The sequence below is a fragment of the Vombatus ursinus genome, unplaced genomic scaffold, assembly GCF_900497805.2.
Source record: "Vombatus ursinus unplaced genomic scaffold, bare-nosed wombat genome assembly UNPS02014515.1, whole genome shotgun sequence".
Taxonomy (NCBI): domain Eukaryota; kingdom Metazoa; phylum Chordata; class Mammalia; order Diprotodontia; family Vombatidae; genus Vombatus; species Vombatus ursinus.
The window spans coordinates 1-16,680 of record NW_020954293.1 but is presented as its reverse complement, the minus strand read 5'-3'; the positions used below and the strand labels follow the sequence as shown (position 1 = coordinate 16,680).

General features: G+C 44.3%; 1 protein-coding gene across 1 annotated transcript; it reads right to left on the bottom strand.

The window, feature by feature from the left end:
• Window positions 1-14,314: 14,314 nt before the first annotated feature.
• LOC114042522 (leucine-rich repeat-containing protein 14-like) lies at window positions 14,315-16,580 on the bottom strand. Its single transcript, XM_027861215.1, has 2 exons — window positions 15,841-16,580; window positions 14,315-15,230 (listed from the first exon to the last, which is right to left on the bottom strand). The coding sequence occupies exons 1-2, from the start codon at window positions 16,530-16,532 to the stop codon at window positions 14,663-14,665; spliced, it is 1,260 nt and encodes a 419-aa protein (XP_027717016.1). The 5' UTR covers window positions 16,533-16,580; the 3' UTR covers window positions 14,315-14,662.
• Window positions 16,581-16,680: the final 100 nt, after the last annotated feature.

Sequence of the window (16,680 nt, the reverse complement as noted above, 5' to 3'; positions counted from 1 at the left end):
ATCCACCTCAAATGTTCACATAAATTATTTGTGCCTAATGTGTGGTAGAACATGCCCCGCTCCAGCCTGTATTGGTCTGATCAGTCACAGTTGGACACACTGTAACTTGACTGTAACATAGTGATGTCATTTTGGTCTTCTTTGAGAATGAAGGACAACTAACCAATATGTATTTGTATACATATATACACACATATATATTTCTGGTGTGGGTCAAAGGTTAAGGGAGAGGTTTGGATCTCTGTGTAGAAGCCTATATATATATATACATATAGGCACACATATATATATAATACATTCATACACACATATAGTATATAGTATATATATGCTTCTACAGAAATTCATACCTCTATAAAGTTATTTAGTATAGTTTCTATAAAGCAGAGAATGATTCTACATATATGTGTATACATATACATATATACATGCATACATGTGTATGTGCATATATATACACACACACGCACACATATTCTCTGCTTTATGGAAACATGTACTGGGGCCAAGGGTATGATCTAAATATGCCTCCATTGTGTTTAGTCAGTGTCTGCCTTTCCTCACCTCCCCCCTCCACACACATACATACCTCAGTCTTTCTGAAACAGCTGTCTCCTATCCTCTAGAGATCCAAACCTCTTCCCTAACCTCTACCCACACCAGAATTAATCACACCAACGTTTTTCTTTTATAAAGAGTGGAATAAAATCAAAGCAATTTGAAAGGGTTGAGGAGATGGTTTGGGATGTTCAGGCTTTTTCAGTTGTGTCCATCTCTTAGGGTTTTCTTGGCAACGATACTGGCGTGGCTTGCCATTTCCTTCTTCAGCTCATTTGACAGATAAGATTTCTCAGATGCTCTGGGAACATACCTCCAAAAGGCCAGGAAGGAGAGCCATAGGAGGTACAGGAGTATAATCTACACTTGGTTTTGCAGTCAGCCAGTCCAGCACTGAGGTCCCCAGGAGCAAGGAAAAGAGTGACCTTTGGGACTCAGCCCAGCCCTGATTCAGATATGGAATCATCCAGCAACAATGCTACATTTGGATTTGAACTTAGTGGGACCAATACTGTGTCAAGTCTGGGCCCATTCCCCGAGAGACCAAGATGATGGCAGAGGGTGCCCCCCAGGTGTTGGGGGAAATGTTGGCACTGCTAGATAGATAAGATGATCTTAGAAGAAAATATCTCTTTCAATTAATGTTAATTGATGAAACGGAACTGGGTGTTAATCCAGACATGTAAAAGAGAGGAAACCCATGGGAATGGGGGCTGTAGGCCAATAGCATTAGAAAACGATACTCCAACTGCTCAGGGGTACCTCTAGAATCTCAAGAAGGATATGTAAGGGCAGCTAGATGGGGCAGTGGATAGAGCACTGGCCCTGGAATCAGGAGGACCTGAGTTCAAATCCAGTCTCAGACCAGACACTTAATACTTACTAGCCGTGTAGCTGTGTGACTCCGGGCAAGTCACTTAACCCCAATTGCCTCACTTTAAAAAGAAAGAAAAGAAAAGAAGGATATGTACCTGGAGACTGAGGTCAAAGGAATTGCTGCACTAGTTATTGTGTGGTCCTAGGCAAAATATTAAAGACTTTAGGAACACTTGTAGTATTTTTCAACTACCAACTGAAGGTAGGATTTCAGAAGAGAGAGGCAGATTTAGGAAGTGAATAGCTGGTTAAAAAGATGGTATAGGAAAATTGGATTTGAATTTCTGGACCATAGATTAAAATATAGGAATAACAGGCTTCTGGCCAAAGATGGAGTACACCTGAGGACCAGTAAATATATTCACTAGGAGTTTTATAAGTCTGACAAAAAAAATCTTAAACTGAAAAGTGGTCACAGGAAGAAAGTTGCCCTCATAGAGTTGAGAAGCTTGCTACCATTGAAAGCAGTAAATACAGTACAGGAAGAAGAATAGCATACGAGAGAAAACAGTAGTCAACAGCAGACAGTATCTAAGAAGAGAATCAGTAGTAAAGATCATCAGATATCTATATTCAATACACAGTGTATAATACAGCTCACAAAGTGAGCTATAAAGAGGCTAAACTAGATACCTCAATATAAGGAAGTAAATTTGAGCTGTGGCTCAAATTAAGTAAATTAAAGCTATCACTGACATTTGGTAGGATGAGATTAGTGACTAGAAAAATCCTAGAAAGCTATTTCTGAAAAAGGAATAGAATAGATTTTAAAAGGGCAATAGAATAGCATTATATATAATACCAATAGTGGGCAGCAGTCCACATTGGCTTATGAGCTGAATCTTTTAAACCTACAGGATAATAATATGTAATTGCATATTTAAATTCAGCTCGGGAGTATAATATCATCTGAGTTATTCTCTGGCTCATGTTTGGGATAACCTCCCAAAAGGCTACATTATCCTCTCTGACCACCAGAGGGTACTCATCCTGCAAACACAGGCTCATCCCCTAGCACCGTGGTTTGTGGCTGCTAGTGGCTGAATTGAAATCTACATAGTCCTCAGAAACATGAACATGAAATGCAGAACCTCCAACCCCACCTTAGATCGGGATTATTTCCCTATGGTCATGACCCCACACATTTACAGGGCTCAGACACTTCACGTACTGTAACCACATCGTTTATTGAATATGGTGAAGGTGAAAAGGTTAATCTATCCTATATAAGACCTACCCATTCCAGCTATCTCCCCAAACTTCCTCATTCATACCCTCTCAGTTCTTTGGGTGTGGTCAGAGAATTCTGGAACCATACATGCCTGCAGACCAAGGAAAGGGATTAGAAAAGGTGTGTGTGTGTGTGTGAGTGGGGCGGGGATAAGGGGGTGGTCTGGGATGCCAAGTCTGGATCAAGGACTATTCCAAGAGAAAGTAGATTGGTGAAAGAAAGTAGTCCTGCCTCCCTCACTGACCAACAGGATTCTCAATAGCTACTAGTTTTAAGACTAGTTGAAGACTTCTCACCCTCCAGCCCTCATCTCTGCTCCAGGATCTTGTTCACCTCTGTAGGCTGGTCTCTGACAGCCAGAGTCCCTGGCTGATAGAGTCTAAGGCTGCAGTAACACTAGCCATGTGACTGCTCTGGCTACTTCATGGAAGCCTGGCAGTCCCTAATGGCTCAGAAGGTTGAGGAGTAGAACAATTCAGACTACTTCTTTCTCTTGAATTCTGTGTCCAGTTTATGCCCATTTGCAGTGTCAGTCCAAGAGAAATGTACAGATGTACCCAAAAAATGGGCTGCCTATCCAATTGAAAACCGTAGGATGGACAATAGGTATTCTTCAATCAACAAACATTTATTAAGTGCCCACTGCATGTCAGGTATTGTGCTAGGCACTAAGGATACAAAGATAAAATTGAAACAGTCCTTGCCTTCAGATAACTTACATTCTAATGAAGGAAATACATATTTATATAGATGTTGTGACAGTTGATCAAGAAATCCTGGATTAATTTATTTCCCCCTAGCCCAAGTGATATGATTACAGAAAGGAAAGGAGAAGAGAGACAATCAAGTGCTAAGATTCTATACTCTTTGTTACTCCCTTAGGAGGAGTGAAGTTCTTCCAAGTAAACAATGAAATTAGAAAGCAGCTTACCAGTGGCTGCCTAAAGATGGGCCCAAGAGAATGGCCGTGGGGGCTCTGCAAGGCCAGAGGCATGAGCTGGGCTGGCAGGATATGTTCCCCATGTGTATGCCTTACAACCAGTATATTCTGTATCCTCGCTATTTGCACTGACATTGTGTGCATTTGAGGGAGAGTATACTCCAGGTTTAAAAGGGAACCAAAGATTTGAAGAGGCAGAGGGGAGAAAGGATAGCATTCCAAGAATGGGGGACAAGTAGTACAAAGGCAATGGGAAGTAGCGTCATGTGTCAGTAGCAGCCAATATGGCTGGACCATAAAGTTTGTAGAAGTGAGTGATGTACAATAAGGCTGGAAAGGAAGGACCAATTTAGGGTGTGCCGAACTTCTAAAATACCAAACACAGAGGTGTATATTGATCCTGAGGATCAAATAATAGGGAGCATTTGGAGTTTATTGAGTAAGGGGGTGACATGGTTAGATCTGTGCTTTAGGAAAATCACTTTGGCAGCTTTGTGGAGGATGGGGTGGAGTGGAATGGAGAAAGACAAGACAGAGAGACTGATTAGGAAGCTATTTCAATAGAGTAGACACAAGATGATGAAGACCTGTACTAGGGTGGTGAGTGGAGAGGAAGGGACAGGTGTGGGAGATGTTGTAGAGGTCGAAATGTCGAGATTTGGTAACTGAATGGATATGAGGATTGAGAATAAGGAATCAAGGATGATATGAAGGTTTAAAAGCTGGATGATTAGAAGGATGGCAGTACTCTGATGAGAAATAGGAAGTTCAGAGGAAGGATGGGTTTTGGAGAAAATATAGTGAGTTCTACTTTGGACATGCTGAATTTGAAATATCCAAAAGGCAGTGGATTATACTGGATTGGAGCTTAGGAGGGAAACTAGAGCTGGGTATTATAGTATGAGTCACCATGAGAGCTGATGAAGTCACTGAGTAAGAGATGGTAGAAAAGATAAGAGGGTCCAGGACAGAGCTTTGGAGTACACCCACAGTAGGGTGTGACGTGGATAATGACCCAGCAAAAGAGCTATTAGATAAGAGGAGAACCAGGAGAGAGTAATGTCATGAAAACCCAGAGACAAAGGGGAATGAGGAAAAGATTGCCAATAATGTCAAATGCTACAGCAAGGTCAAGGATGGAGAACAGGACATTGGATTTGGCAATTAGAAGATTGCTAACTTTGGAGAGAGCAGTTTCAGATAAGTGATAAGATCAGAAGCCATATTTCAGGGGATTATGAAGAGCATGAGAAGAAAAGTGGAGGCACCTAACGTAGAGCATCTTTTTTCTTAAAAAATATTTTTTGTTAGTCTGAATTTGGCAAATACCAACAAACACAAGCATTTCTATATAAGAACAGAAAAAGATTGTATATGATGCCACAAATCTCTAATATGCACAGCTTGTTTTTTTTTTAAAGTATATAGTGAGCTTTTCAAGGGCATGGAATTAGACTGTCTCGATTTTATATTTGTATCCCCAGAATCTAGTATTGTATAGTACAATGTGAGATCTTGGCACAGTCTGAGCTCTTGATAAATGCTTGATTTTTTTCCCCATAATCTAGCACTCTGCCTGACTCATTAATAAATGCTTGTTGATTTTTTAAAAAGTAATATAATACATTTAACACATTGGCTTCAGAGCTTTGTAGATAGCCTTTTCAAGCAGTTTGGTTGAGAAAGGGAGGAGAGATAAAGGATAGGAACAGTACCATCAAGGTATTTTTTTAAAGACTAGGGGAGACTTGGGCATGTTTTTAGGGATCAGGGAAGGAAACAGAAGCTAGAGAGAAATTGAAGATTAGAGAAAGGATGATAATAGGGACAATTTCATGAAGACAGGAAGGGATGAGGTCAAGGATATGTGTAGAAGGATTGGCCTTGAGGAGGAGGATCACTTAAAAAAATAGGAAACATTGGGGAATTATGTCAAGTGGTTGAGATGAGGCAGACAGAAGAGATCTCAGCCGATCGTTTTCTTTCTTTTTTCAGTAAGTTAAGAGGCAAGAATCTCATCTGAGAGGACAGGGGAGAGAGTGATGTGGGAAGCTTCAGGAGAAAAGAGGTTTGGATGAACTGTTATGGAGATAATTAAGGAGCAAAAGAACTGCTTTGCTCCCGCAAGAGCCTATCTTAGATTCAATTGCAGTGGACCCAGTCAGCATGAATGTTACTTCCTCTAGCTCCATTCAGCAACGTGTAAGAGTGAAAGAGGCAGGTGGGTGGGATTAAGACAGGGCTGGGGTAATTTAGCAAGAGATGAAAGGATAGAACAAAGAAGCTAGGAATTTGAGAGTAGAGGGCAGTATAGAGTTGGAATGGTTCACTGAGGGATTGGAAAGGGGTAGCCAGAGAAGAAGTGATGGCTTGGCAAAGTACTGAAGAGTGGAAAGATTACAGATCATGGTAAGGATGACGGACAGATTTGAATAAAGCATTGGAAATGAGGGAATGACAGGAGGTTATGATCAGATGAAGGAATTTCAGAGTTCTGGATCACGGAATGAATTCATGGGTGATGGCAAGATGAAAGGTACAGCCATCGGTTTGTAGAATGGAGGAGCACAGATCATGAGAGTTGAGTAGATTGAAGAACTGAGAAGTCAGGGTGTTTTAGGGAAATTCCCTAGAATAAGAGATGAAGGAGAATGTGAGCCAAGCATAGAACTGATTGAGAAAGGAGGGAGAATGTCCTGGGGATCTATAGGTCAGTCAGCAGTATTTGGATTGTGTGAACAATTTTTATCAAGGGAACCTCTAAGGAGGAGAGGTTAACTGAGTGATAGTGGCAGAGGGAGTGGTGTGTGGAAGTAGTGACAGGGAATGAGGAATGTCTAAGAACAAGCAATATGGACACTGGGGGTGTAGAAATGAGGTGGAAGGGGATGAGAAAGAAGGCAGAAGTTGAGTGAGGTAGTGTTGCTCTTTCTTTGGTAGTCTGGGATTCAGTAACAAAAGCACTGGGAGAGCAAAAGGGGATGAAAATTGGCTACTGAATAATGAAACCAAAAATTCAGAGGATAAGAGATCCAGGGAGGTGAGCAATATGTTCTCCATAGGGTTTTGCATCACGGTCTTATTGCCTGGTCTTCCAATCTTGTTGCCTGCTGTAGTAACCCTGGGGTTGATAGAGATGGGTATGCCAGGAACAGCAGTGGCAACCTCGTGGTCCGGGTAGGCAAGGTGGTTTGAGCCCCAGGAGGCTGGAGATATGTGGACTAGCATGTTATACAATAAGGTGGATTCAGACCGACTGAACCCAAAGAATAATCATTAATGATTCTGTCAACTTGCAAAAGCCCCATTGGAGTGCCCCATGGAACTGTCTTTGATCATGTGCTTATGGCCCAATTATGCATTGTTCCAACCCCACTGGTTCTAGTGTCCTAGATCAGTCCACCATTTTCATCATTGACTCTTTAGATGCATATACATACACTAAGAGGAATAGTGCCTAGAACAATTAGTCCTGTCAGATTGCATCTGAAGTATTGTCTTGGGTTTTAGATGCCACATTTTAGGAAAACTGTTAAACCTGGAGTGTTCAAAGGATCCATGCCATGTGATTAAGGGATATTTAAACTAAAAGAGACTCACAATAGCTGTCTTCAAGTACACAGGGCTATGTGGAAGAGGTATTTGACTTACTCTGCTTGATCCCAAAAAGTAGCACTAGAAGCAATCACTGAAAGATGTACATGCACAAATTCAGGCCCTGTGGACTGGAATACTACACCAAATATTAGTGATCCAAAGTGGAATGGGCTGCTTATGGACATGGTAGGTGCCGCCTCTCTCGTGGTCTTCAAATGAAGGCTGGGTGTTGACATGGGGGTGTTGTAGAGGAGATTCTAGGTTAGAGATTCTGTAATTTCCATCCCTCAGGGCAGTCTCTATTACTGCAATCCCAGTATTTTTAACTTCTACAGAGAAATAGGAATGTCCAAGGATCTCATTCATAGGCCTGTCACTGAATGAACTATAGGACCCTGCACAGCCCCCTGGTTCTAGTTGCCTAGATCAGCCTAACATATACAGACAGCAAGGACTGCTTCCAAGACTGAAGGGTCATAATATTTCAAGTTTAAAGGGCCCTATGGGATTATGTAGCCCACCCACCTCATTTCTGTGCAGGAGTTCTTAACCCTGGATCAAAGCCCCCTCTTTGTTAGTCTGGTGAAACCTATGGACCTGTTCCAAGAATGTTTTTTTTTTCCTTTTTAAGAATAAAAAAAGTAGATAGAGCACCGGCCCTGGAGTCAGGAGGACCTGAGTTCAAATCCGGCCTCAGACCAAACACTTGACACACTTACTAGCTGTGTGACCCTGGGCAAGTCACTTAACCCCAACTGCCCTAAAAATAAATAAATAAATAAATAAATAAAATAAAAAATACATACGATTTACAAAGGAAAACAATTATATTAAAATTATTTTAAAAAATTTAAATAAGCTCATGGACCCATTTTAGGAGAGGCCCAGAGAGAAATGATTAGCCCAAGATCATACAGAAAGTAAATCGAACAAGAATTTCAGTCAAGATCTTGTGATTCAGAATTCAGTGCTAATGGACACACTGAAAGATAAATCATAGGCTGGCCCAAGGAGTCTCATTCCCGAGGGCATATCAGAGCTGCATAGACCTCTCCTGGTCCTGCTTATTCATGCTGGGGTCTACTTCCTCCTTTTAAGTCTATGGGCCAGTTTCTTGGTCCAGAGAGAACGCATTGCTGCTGTCCCTGCCCTGCACTGCTGGGGGTGAAACATCTCTATACGCCTAACCAAGGAAGCCTGCCTGCAGGAGATGGGGTTAAGAACCATCTTCTGTCCACCTTCCATGTGGCTAGAGGTTTGTGGGGGTATTTAGGGTAAACTGGAGATTCCTCAGATCAGATACTCCCTTCCCTCTGGGGGCTCAAAGACGGACCCCAGGATACAGCCCAGGTTTCAGCAGAGGTGGTAACTCCACTCTTGGGAAATCTGTTCCTCTCCACCGATAAAAGGAGCCTTGTCCACACCCCACCCCCCAAACATACATCCGTACCTCTCCCAATAGCTATGACTGACATCAAAGGAAATCCCCAAGAATTCCTCATTCCAGACCTTTTAAGGGAGAGAGCTAGACTTGCAGTCAGGGGACCTGAGTTAAAATTCTAGTTGTCACTGTGTGACCTTAGGCAAGTCGCCACCTCTGGGTCACAATTTCCTTAACTGGAAAATGAGATTAGACTGGATGATTTCTTCCAGCCTGAGATCTATGTGCCCAAGTACTGCTTGAGCATATAAAAGTGCCAACCACAGCCCAGAGTCAGAGGCCCAAGGAGCACCTGGGCTACGAGGAAAAAGAAAATCTTCCCCAACACCTATCTTGGTTGTTCGGGTTCCTCTATCCTGGGCACTCTGTGGGACATCTCATCAGTCAGAGTGGACAAAGGAGTACCATATAGCTTGTGAATTAGGACCATATAGACCATGGTTAGCCCAAACCCCTCATTGTATATAGGCAAACTTGAGGACTGGAAAGGGGGAGGGGCTCTTTCAAGGTGTTCCCTAGTAATTGGCAGAGATGAGATCAAATGAAGGTCATAGGACTCCAAATTCAGTCATTAAAAAAAAAATGGAACCTAGTCCTGGCCTCCCTGGGCAGGTGCTAGCATGACTCTTTGGCAAACTTCAACTTTGACAAACATTTATTAAGCGCAGAGCACCAGGGTTCAGCGCTGAGGGAGATACATAGGTTGGATAAGACACAGTCACTGCTCTTCTGGAGGTCACACAATCTAGACAACACTACCAAGCAGCCCTGGCCCTCCGTCTCCAAGGCCTGACAGAGCACAAGGGGACAGCATACACTCATTTCCAGATCCAGGGCACCTCTCCCACTCACCAGGATCCCTCAGCCACTGACAGCTATTCCCCTGTGACAAACCAAGTTCTTTCAAGTGCCAAGGCACATGATGAAACAGGCTCCATGGTGAAAACTGGAGCCTTCCCAGTCCAGAGGCCCCAAGGCCAGGGGGAGGAGAACCTCTTCCACTGAAGACATTCAGTAACTGGGAATCCAGGCTGGGGAGCTAAAGGGAAGGCACAGCTGAAGAGGAAGCAGTACAACAGGCAGGGGATGAGCAGAAGGTGAGGAGTTTGGTACTGAGATAAACAAGTTGTGGAGCTAAACAAATAGTTCTTGTCAAGTCCAGATGTTTTGCCGGCCTTGGTATTTTCTTATCTTGCTGCTTCTGGGCAACCACCTTCTCCAAGTTCCTCTGTATTCCCTTTAGTTGGCAGCTCTAGTTGACTTTGCCATCTTCACAATCTCAGCAGCATTTAAACTCTTTTTACAGTTAGGTGTTCCTCCACTACCTCCTTACTTAATAGTAAGCTTCTAACAAACATTTAACAAGGGCCCTCTATAAGCAGAACACTGTGCCTGGGTTGAGGGGAGACAAAAGATTAGGTAAGATATAATTTCTGCCCTCATGGAGCTCACAATCTAGCAAGGGGATGCATCACACACAAATAACTATAAGACTAAACATTCTGTGTTCCTAAGTGCATGACAGGTGGTGCAAGCAATGGGCTTAGGGAGCAAGGGAGAAGCTTTGTGGCCTGGGGGAGACAGCCTTTGAGCTGGACTTTAAAGGGCTACATAAGCTTTAAACAGAGATGATTGGGGACTGGGACAGAGACAGGAAATGACATAAGCCAAACCACAGAAGCAAGACAAAGCTGGACGAGGGTTGAGGGAAGAATGGCAAGTAGTCCAGATTGTCTGAAGCACTGAGCACACCATCTGTGGTCATCTAACAAGACTGCACAGTAAGTGTGAAAGCATGATCGAATGGAGTCTTGAATGCCAGGCTAAGAAGCTGAACAGCAGTGTGGGGTGAGAAAGGCTGAAAGAATCAGATTGCTAGGTCCCCATTCCCTCTGATCCAATCATATTTCAACCTCCCATATGTGAAAAGCATTTTCCTTCTTAGGAAAAACAAGCAAAATTGGAGTTATGTGAACTGCTGAGAGGTGACACTGAAGTTAACTTGTACAAACTCACTCAAATATCTTGCTTTACAGCTGTTCCCTGCAGTGTCCACACAGCTTTTTAACAGCATGAACAGCATCAATGACTATGGATGAGAGTTAATTTATAACTTTTCTTTGGGGCCCAAGACACTGCACTGTGGCTCACCCAATAGGAATATCAATCTAAATATCTGAACACCTAAAGCAGTAATCCCAGGAGTGTCCCCCAAGGCAGTCTTTCCTTCTTTCCTGGGGGCCTTAATGCCCACCCATCATCTGCTACTTGTATGTTTCCCTAATTTTTTTTTTTGTTTAGTGAGGCAATTGGGGTTAAGGTCCAAGGTCACACAGCTAATACGTGTCAAGTGTTTGGTCTGAACCCAGATTTGAACTCAGGTCCTCCTGACTTCAGGGTCGGTGCTCTATCCACTGCGCCACATAGCTGCCCCTCGTTTCCCTAATTTCTACCTCTAGATCTCACCTATCTCCATGATTCCAGGCCTGTGTTCCCCATGGACACCTCAAACACAATTTATCTTGTCTCCAATCTTGCCCCTCCCCCAACCATCCTTCTGTGTTTAAAAATGACTTCATCAATTTCTGCTCTCCTACTTAATGAAGTATAAAACTCTGATCCTGTCCTTAACACCCTCCACAACCTGGTTTCTACATACTTTCTTGGCCTTATATTACTCCCTTTTATATAATCTACTTTGTCAGCTAAGACAGACTACTCATTCCCTGTTTTTATCTCTTCTTTTCCCCTCTCTGTGCCTTTGCTCACATCATCCCTCATGCTTAAAACAAAAATTCCCAGTTAAAAACTCTCAAGATTCAACTAAGGTGCCATAAAAAGCCTTTTATTTCCCCTAACAGAAAGTGACTCTTCCCCTCCTTAAATCTCTCCTTTTAGAATTGTGTCCATCTTATTTCCTCTATTAAATCATAACTTGAGGGCAGGGCCTGTGTCTTCATTCTATTTTTAATATCCCCCCCCCAAATCATTGTGCCTTGGTCCTGCCCTGCATTTAATGTGTGTGAAATGGAAGCTGAATAACAAAGTAGCAATGGACCACAGAGGTAAGATTCCCAAAGAACTCACAGGCTGGAATGATGATCAAAAAATAAAATAAAATGAAATTTATCAGGGACCTCAGTTACCCTGATCCCACCCCCACTCAGGTCTAGGGGCAATAGCCATTTTAGACTGTTTCCTCTAAGGGTTCTCGGTGGGGGTGATGAAAGGGAGGCTGGGAGTATGGAAAACAACTGACGTGGCCCCTGACAGGTCAGATTTGAGCCTGAGAACATCCTAGGGTCAGAACCAGGTACACACAAGTCCTAGTATGGGAGGCTTGGATGCTTCTAGGGGTTTAATTCTGGGACATCACCAGTCTCTAAGAGGGCCACCAAGGACCTATATTTCTGTCTGCCCCAGGAAAGGAGGAAACACTAGAGGAAAAGACTAGGTTTGGCTCTCCTCTCACCCCCTGCAGTAAAAGCAACCTTTTGAATGGTCCTCAACACCCAAGAGTTCGACATGCCTGAGCATGGATATCACAGGCTTATATGCTGGTGTGCAACCCCACCTCCCACCCTGCACCCCCCTTTGCAGGGCAATGTGGGTACTGAAGGGGAATGATGAAAACTCAAAGATAACAGTTCCAATAGCCAGTCCACAGAGAGCAATCTGAGGACCTGTCACTTCAACATGTAAATTCTTGGCAGAAAACGGGGTGGCACATAGCTACCCATGAACAACAGAGCTGAGGTTCACAAAGATTCCAACAAAGTGGACCAAGAAGCAAAGTTAAATTTAACAGGAATGAATGTCAAGTCCTTCATTTAGGAACAATTCCACCAGCATTGGCCAGGAAGTCAGCAAACAGTTCATGTGGAGTAAAATCCAGCTACCCTGTTTATAGCTCGAGATTCTGCTCCTTTACTTTCCCACCGTTAGTGAGATGGCCAAGCAAGTAGGCCACACTGAGTGAACAGTAGGGGGTCCTTTTCACCTTCCTTTTACCCTGGAATCCTGATAAGCTCAGGTCAGCGTTAGGGCTCCAGAGAAAGACAGAAGGTTCACTACCTGTGTTTGCCAGGTAGGTAGTCACGAATCATCTGTGAAGCAATTCAGTTTATGATGTGTCAGCCTGGATAAGCAAAATGTCAGCAGGTCCCTGTGCATATGTTAGCCATAACTACTTCTCTCAGGAGTCAGGAAACAACAAAGTCTACACACAGATAGATAGAGACTTTCCTGCTCTAATGTCTAAAAAGGTAGGGACGGGGAAGCAAGGGCTAGGGGAGGGGACAGGCACTAGCTCTGCCACACAGCTTTTTCCTCCAGGGTGAGGGATTGGGGAGGAAAGAACTGGCTATCACTATGCCTTTTCTCAGTAGGATAAGCATCGGCCCCACTCGAGTACCACATATTTCTGGCATCCCGGGAATGAAAGGGATCGTCTTTTGTGAAATTTGGCTGGGGCAAGATGATATTAAAGAAATACTGAATTAGTCTTGTTTCTGAGTCATGCAAAAATGAAAAACACTTCAGTGACAGGTAGTTCTTCATCACCTCTTCCCCTACTTTGGGCAGAAACAGGAGAGATATTTAGTGACCTGATTATAATGTAGGTGATCACTGAGCAGTAATCAGAAAGCATCCTGATTACAACTGGGATCTGCTGTCAGAAGAAAATCCCCAATAGGCAGTGGGGTTCTGAGACAAGTGTTGTCATCCTCTTTTCTGGGGCCCTAGAGAGTATGGGGTAGGTTTATAGAGGAGAGAAGTACACAGGGACCAAGTAAAGCCCAGAGAACATTTCAGAGAGTTAATTATAATCAAGTCTGTCCTGGAATTAATTTTTGTTATAACTGATTGTAACTATCTCATTTGTTATATTATTTCTGAATCAATACCCTTCTCCTTTAATTTGGGAATAAATCCTAGACAATATTTGTGTGGAGCATGGAGAAACAGGGTTAAAAAGGAAAAAAAGGGACCACTGAAGCAAAACTAGGTACACCAAGATACAGTGGCAGTAGCAAAAAAAAGGAAGAAGGGTCAGTAGATCTGAGCTCAGGAGCAAGCAGGCCCAGGGACCAAGTGGTGCTTGGTGTCTCAAGCCAAAGGGTTAAAAATTAGTGAGACTTAGAAAGTAGTGAAAAATTAAAGCCCTGGGGCTCAGGACAGAACCACCCAGAATAAAGTTCAAAGAGCAACTTGAGCCCTGGGGAAGCGGAAGAAAAACTAGGCCTAAGGTCCAGGGAAGGATCCCACAGGCTGCCCTTTTCCACTGCCTCTTTCTTCATGCCACTGAAGGGTGAGACTAAGGAGTAGCTAAGGCTGATGCAGCTGAGAAGGGGCTAGCACCTGCCTAAGCTCAAACCCTTCCCGGGGCGAGGTAGGAGTTTAAAAGAAAAAAAAAAGAAATTGGAGGGAGACTCTTGGAGAAAGGAAACCAGGAACCTAGGAGAAGACATGAGAAACTAAGTGGGCATCCTTAGCCTGGCAGAAGAGAAGTTCACAGCAGTAGCTGTCCATTCCAAAGGGTGGGATGGAAAGGGAAAGGCTACGGCTTAATCTTGAGAGCTTTCGAGACTCCAGATCAGTGATCTACAACTCAGAAGCTCTGGGGCTGAAGCTTGGCATACGACCTCCCATTCCTCAGTAATGAACCCAATTCCCTTCACTCACTGAGGAAGACAGAAAGAACTATGCCCTTCCCACAGGAACAATTCACTGACTGAATGGGGTGCCAGAATACTGGGCCTACTCCACTGGCTAAGAGTTCCTCATTCACACTTGTTATTCTTATCAAGGACCCTTCAGGTGAGGCACAGGTTGGAGCTTCCCTGTTAGTTAGCCCCATTCCCTTGTCTGAAGATGGCAGGCAATGAGAGCAAAGGCTTTGTGGCTCCCTACCTATCCCCAAGACATGCAGCCCAGAAGGTGAGGAGGCTCTCCTGCCAGGCCCAGGGGGAATGGATGACTGCAAGGGCCTCCCTGTCCCTGGCAGGCAGCCTTCCTGTCACAAGCTAAAGTAGTCGGGCATGTTTGGGCCATAGACATCTGTGGTCCACAGCACATCAGCCCTACCTGCTGCTATTAACATCTGATGCATCTCTCCCTGAACCTGAGCAAATTTCTCCTCATCAATATAGTCCTCCAAGAGGTTTGCAGAAAGGGGCACACCAGGCAGGTCCTTATAGCAGTCCACAGGAAATGGGTACACTACCAGCTGGAGGTCAGGCATTACCTCAGAGCGAGACAGCAAGGCCTTCAGCCCAATGCTAGAAAGGGGATTGTCATAGAGACCAAGATAGCGTAGGCGGGTACAGCGGGACAGAAGTGGTAGGGTACTAATGAGGTGAACATCCATGAGCTGGCACTCTGTCACCTTCAGACACAGCAAGGAGGCTGAGGCCTCCCCTACAAGAGCCTGGAAAGGGGGCAAGAGATCACCTGACAGGTTGTTGCCACTGAGGTCTAGCTTCTTGAGGTGGGGAGCATGTGGACTCTGGGACAAGTAGCTCAAGTCCACAGGCAGCAGGTAGCAGACAGGAAGTTCCAGGCTTTCCAGGGGACACTGTAGGCCACTGCAAAGAGAGACACAGAGAGAAATGCTATTACTTCCCAGGGAAAACAGAACAAACATGAGGAAGCTGGGATGGTGCTTTAACTTCTTGGGGCTTGTTCCTAGACACCAGCTGGCCAGGCAGCTTTTTCCTCAAGTGAGAGGGGCAAGTTTTGCCCAAGGTCATAGTGATTTGGAAAAGCACATACAGGAGAGAAGCTACAAAGCTTTAAGGCACAAAGTTCTCTGCATAATGACAATCAACCACTCCCATGCTACCAGTATTTTCACTGTTTACAGAGAGCTTTCCTCACACTGGCTCAGGCGGGGAGCTAGAGTAGCAAGGACCATGCTCTCCACTTTACCCAGGAAACTGGAGCTCTAAGGTTACCAGTTGCCCAAAGTTGAACAGTCTGAAGTTCTGGCACAAGGATTTGAAAGCAGGTCTCCAGCAGTCCTTCCACTTTAACATGTTTGTAAAAACAACCAAGGAATTGAGATTTCAGGAAAGAAAAGGAAGGGGGCCCTGAGACAAATATTTGAGAATATATTTCTCTCAAGCTGAACAGTTCCCATTAGGAAGCCCTGGAGCTGCCTTTCAGGGCAGGTACATGAACAAGAGGCTCACTCACCTAAGCAGCTGCCGAAGCTGGCCCGAGAGCCACGAGGTGCCCAGATTAAGCTTCTTGAGGCGTTTCAGCTTACTCATCTCTGAAGCCAAGAAGCTGAAGGTGCCTTCCAACATGGCCCAGAGCCGCCACACATCCATGTTGCTGTACTGAAGTTTCAAGCTCAGCAGATTAGTGAACTTCATGATGGAAGCTACGATCTCCCACACACCCCCGGCTTCCAGAGTAAAGAAGGACAGATCTAGTCGGCGGCGTAAGCTTGAGTGGTCCAATAGCCCCAGGAGATCCACAGTGATGTCTGGTGGAAGGTCTTCAGCTCGGAAATCCCGGCAGCACAAGCGCAGGGGGCTGACAGCATTATTCTGCAGGGCCTGCTTTAAAAAGCCACTGGAGGAGGGGGTCACCCAGAGATCTACACGCACTTCCACAGGGAGAAGTGTGCATGGCAGGTCCTCGACCTTCCTGCACTTGTTGGGGCTTTCATTTGGCTGCTCAACTTTCTCCAAGAGGTGGCAAATGCCAGTTTGGGCCATGGTCATGGTACGGGCCCACATTTTCATAGTTTTTAGGTCTTCCTCATAGCCATAATCCAGGAGTCCAGTCATATCTAATAGCTGCAGTGGATGCCTCCTGAGGGAAGGACAGAGAAGGTGAGACCCTGGGCTAGAATGCACCCCATATCTTGACAATCTCATCCCAACTTACCCAACATATACCTGAAATAATTAAATATAAGAACTAAATGAGGCTGTGATAAAGTAGAAGAGAAAAAGGGAGTGGAAAGCTTAAAATAGGACCACAGATAGTCTTTGAGCAGTGACTGAATTAATCACTTTTTGGGCA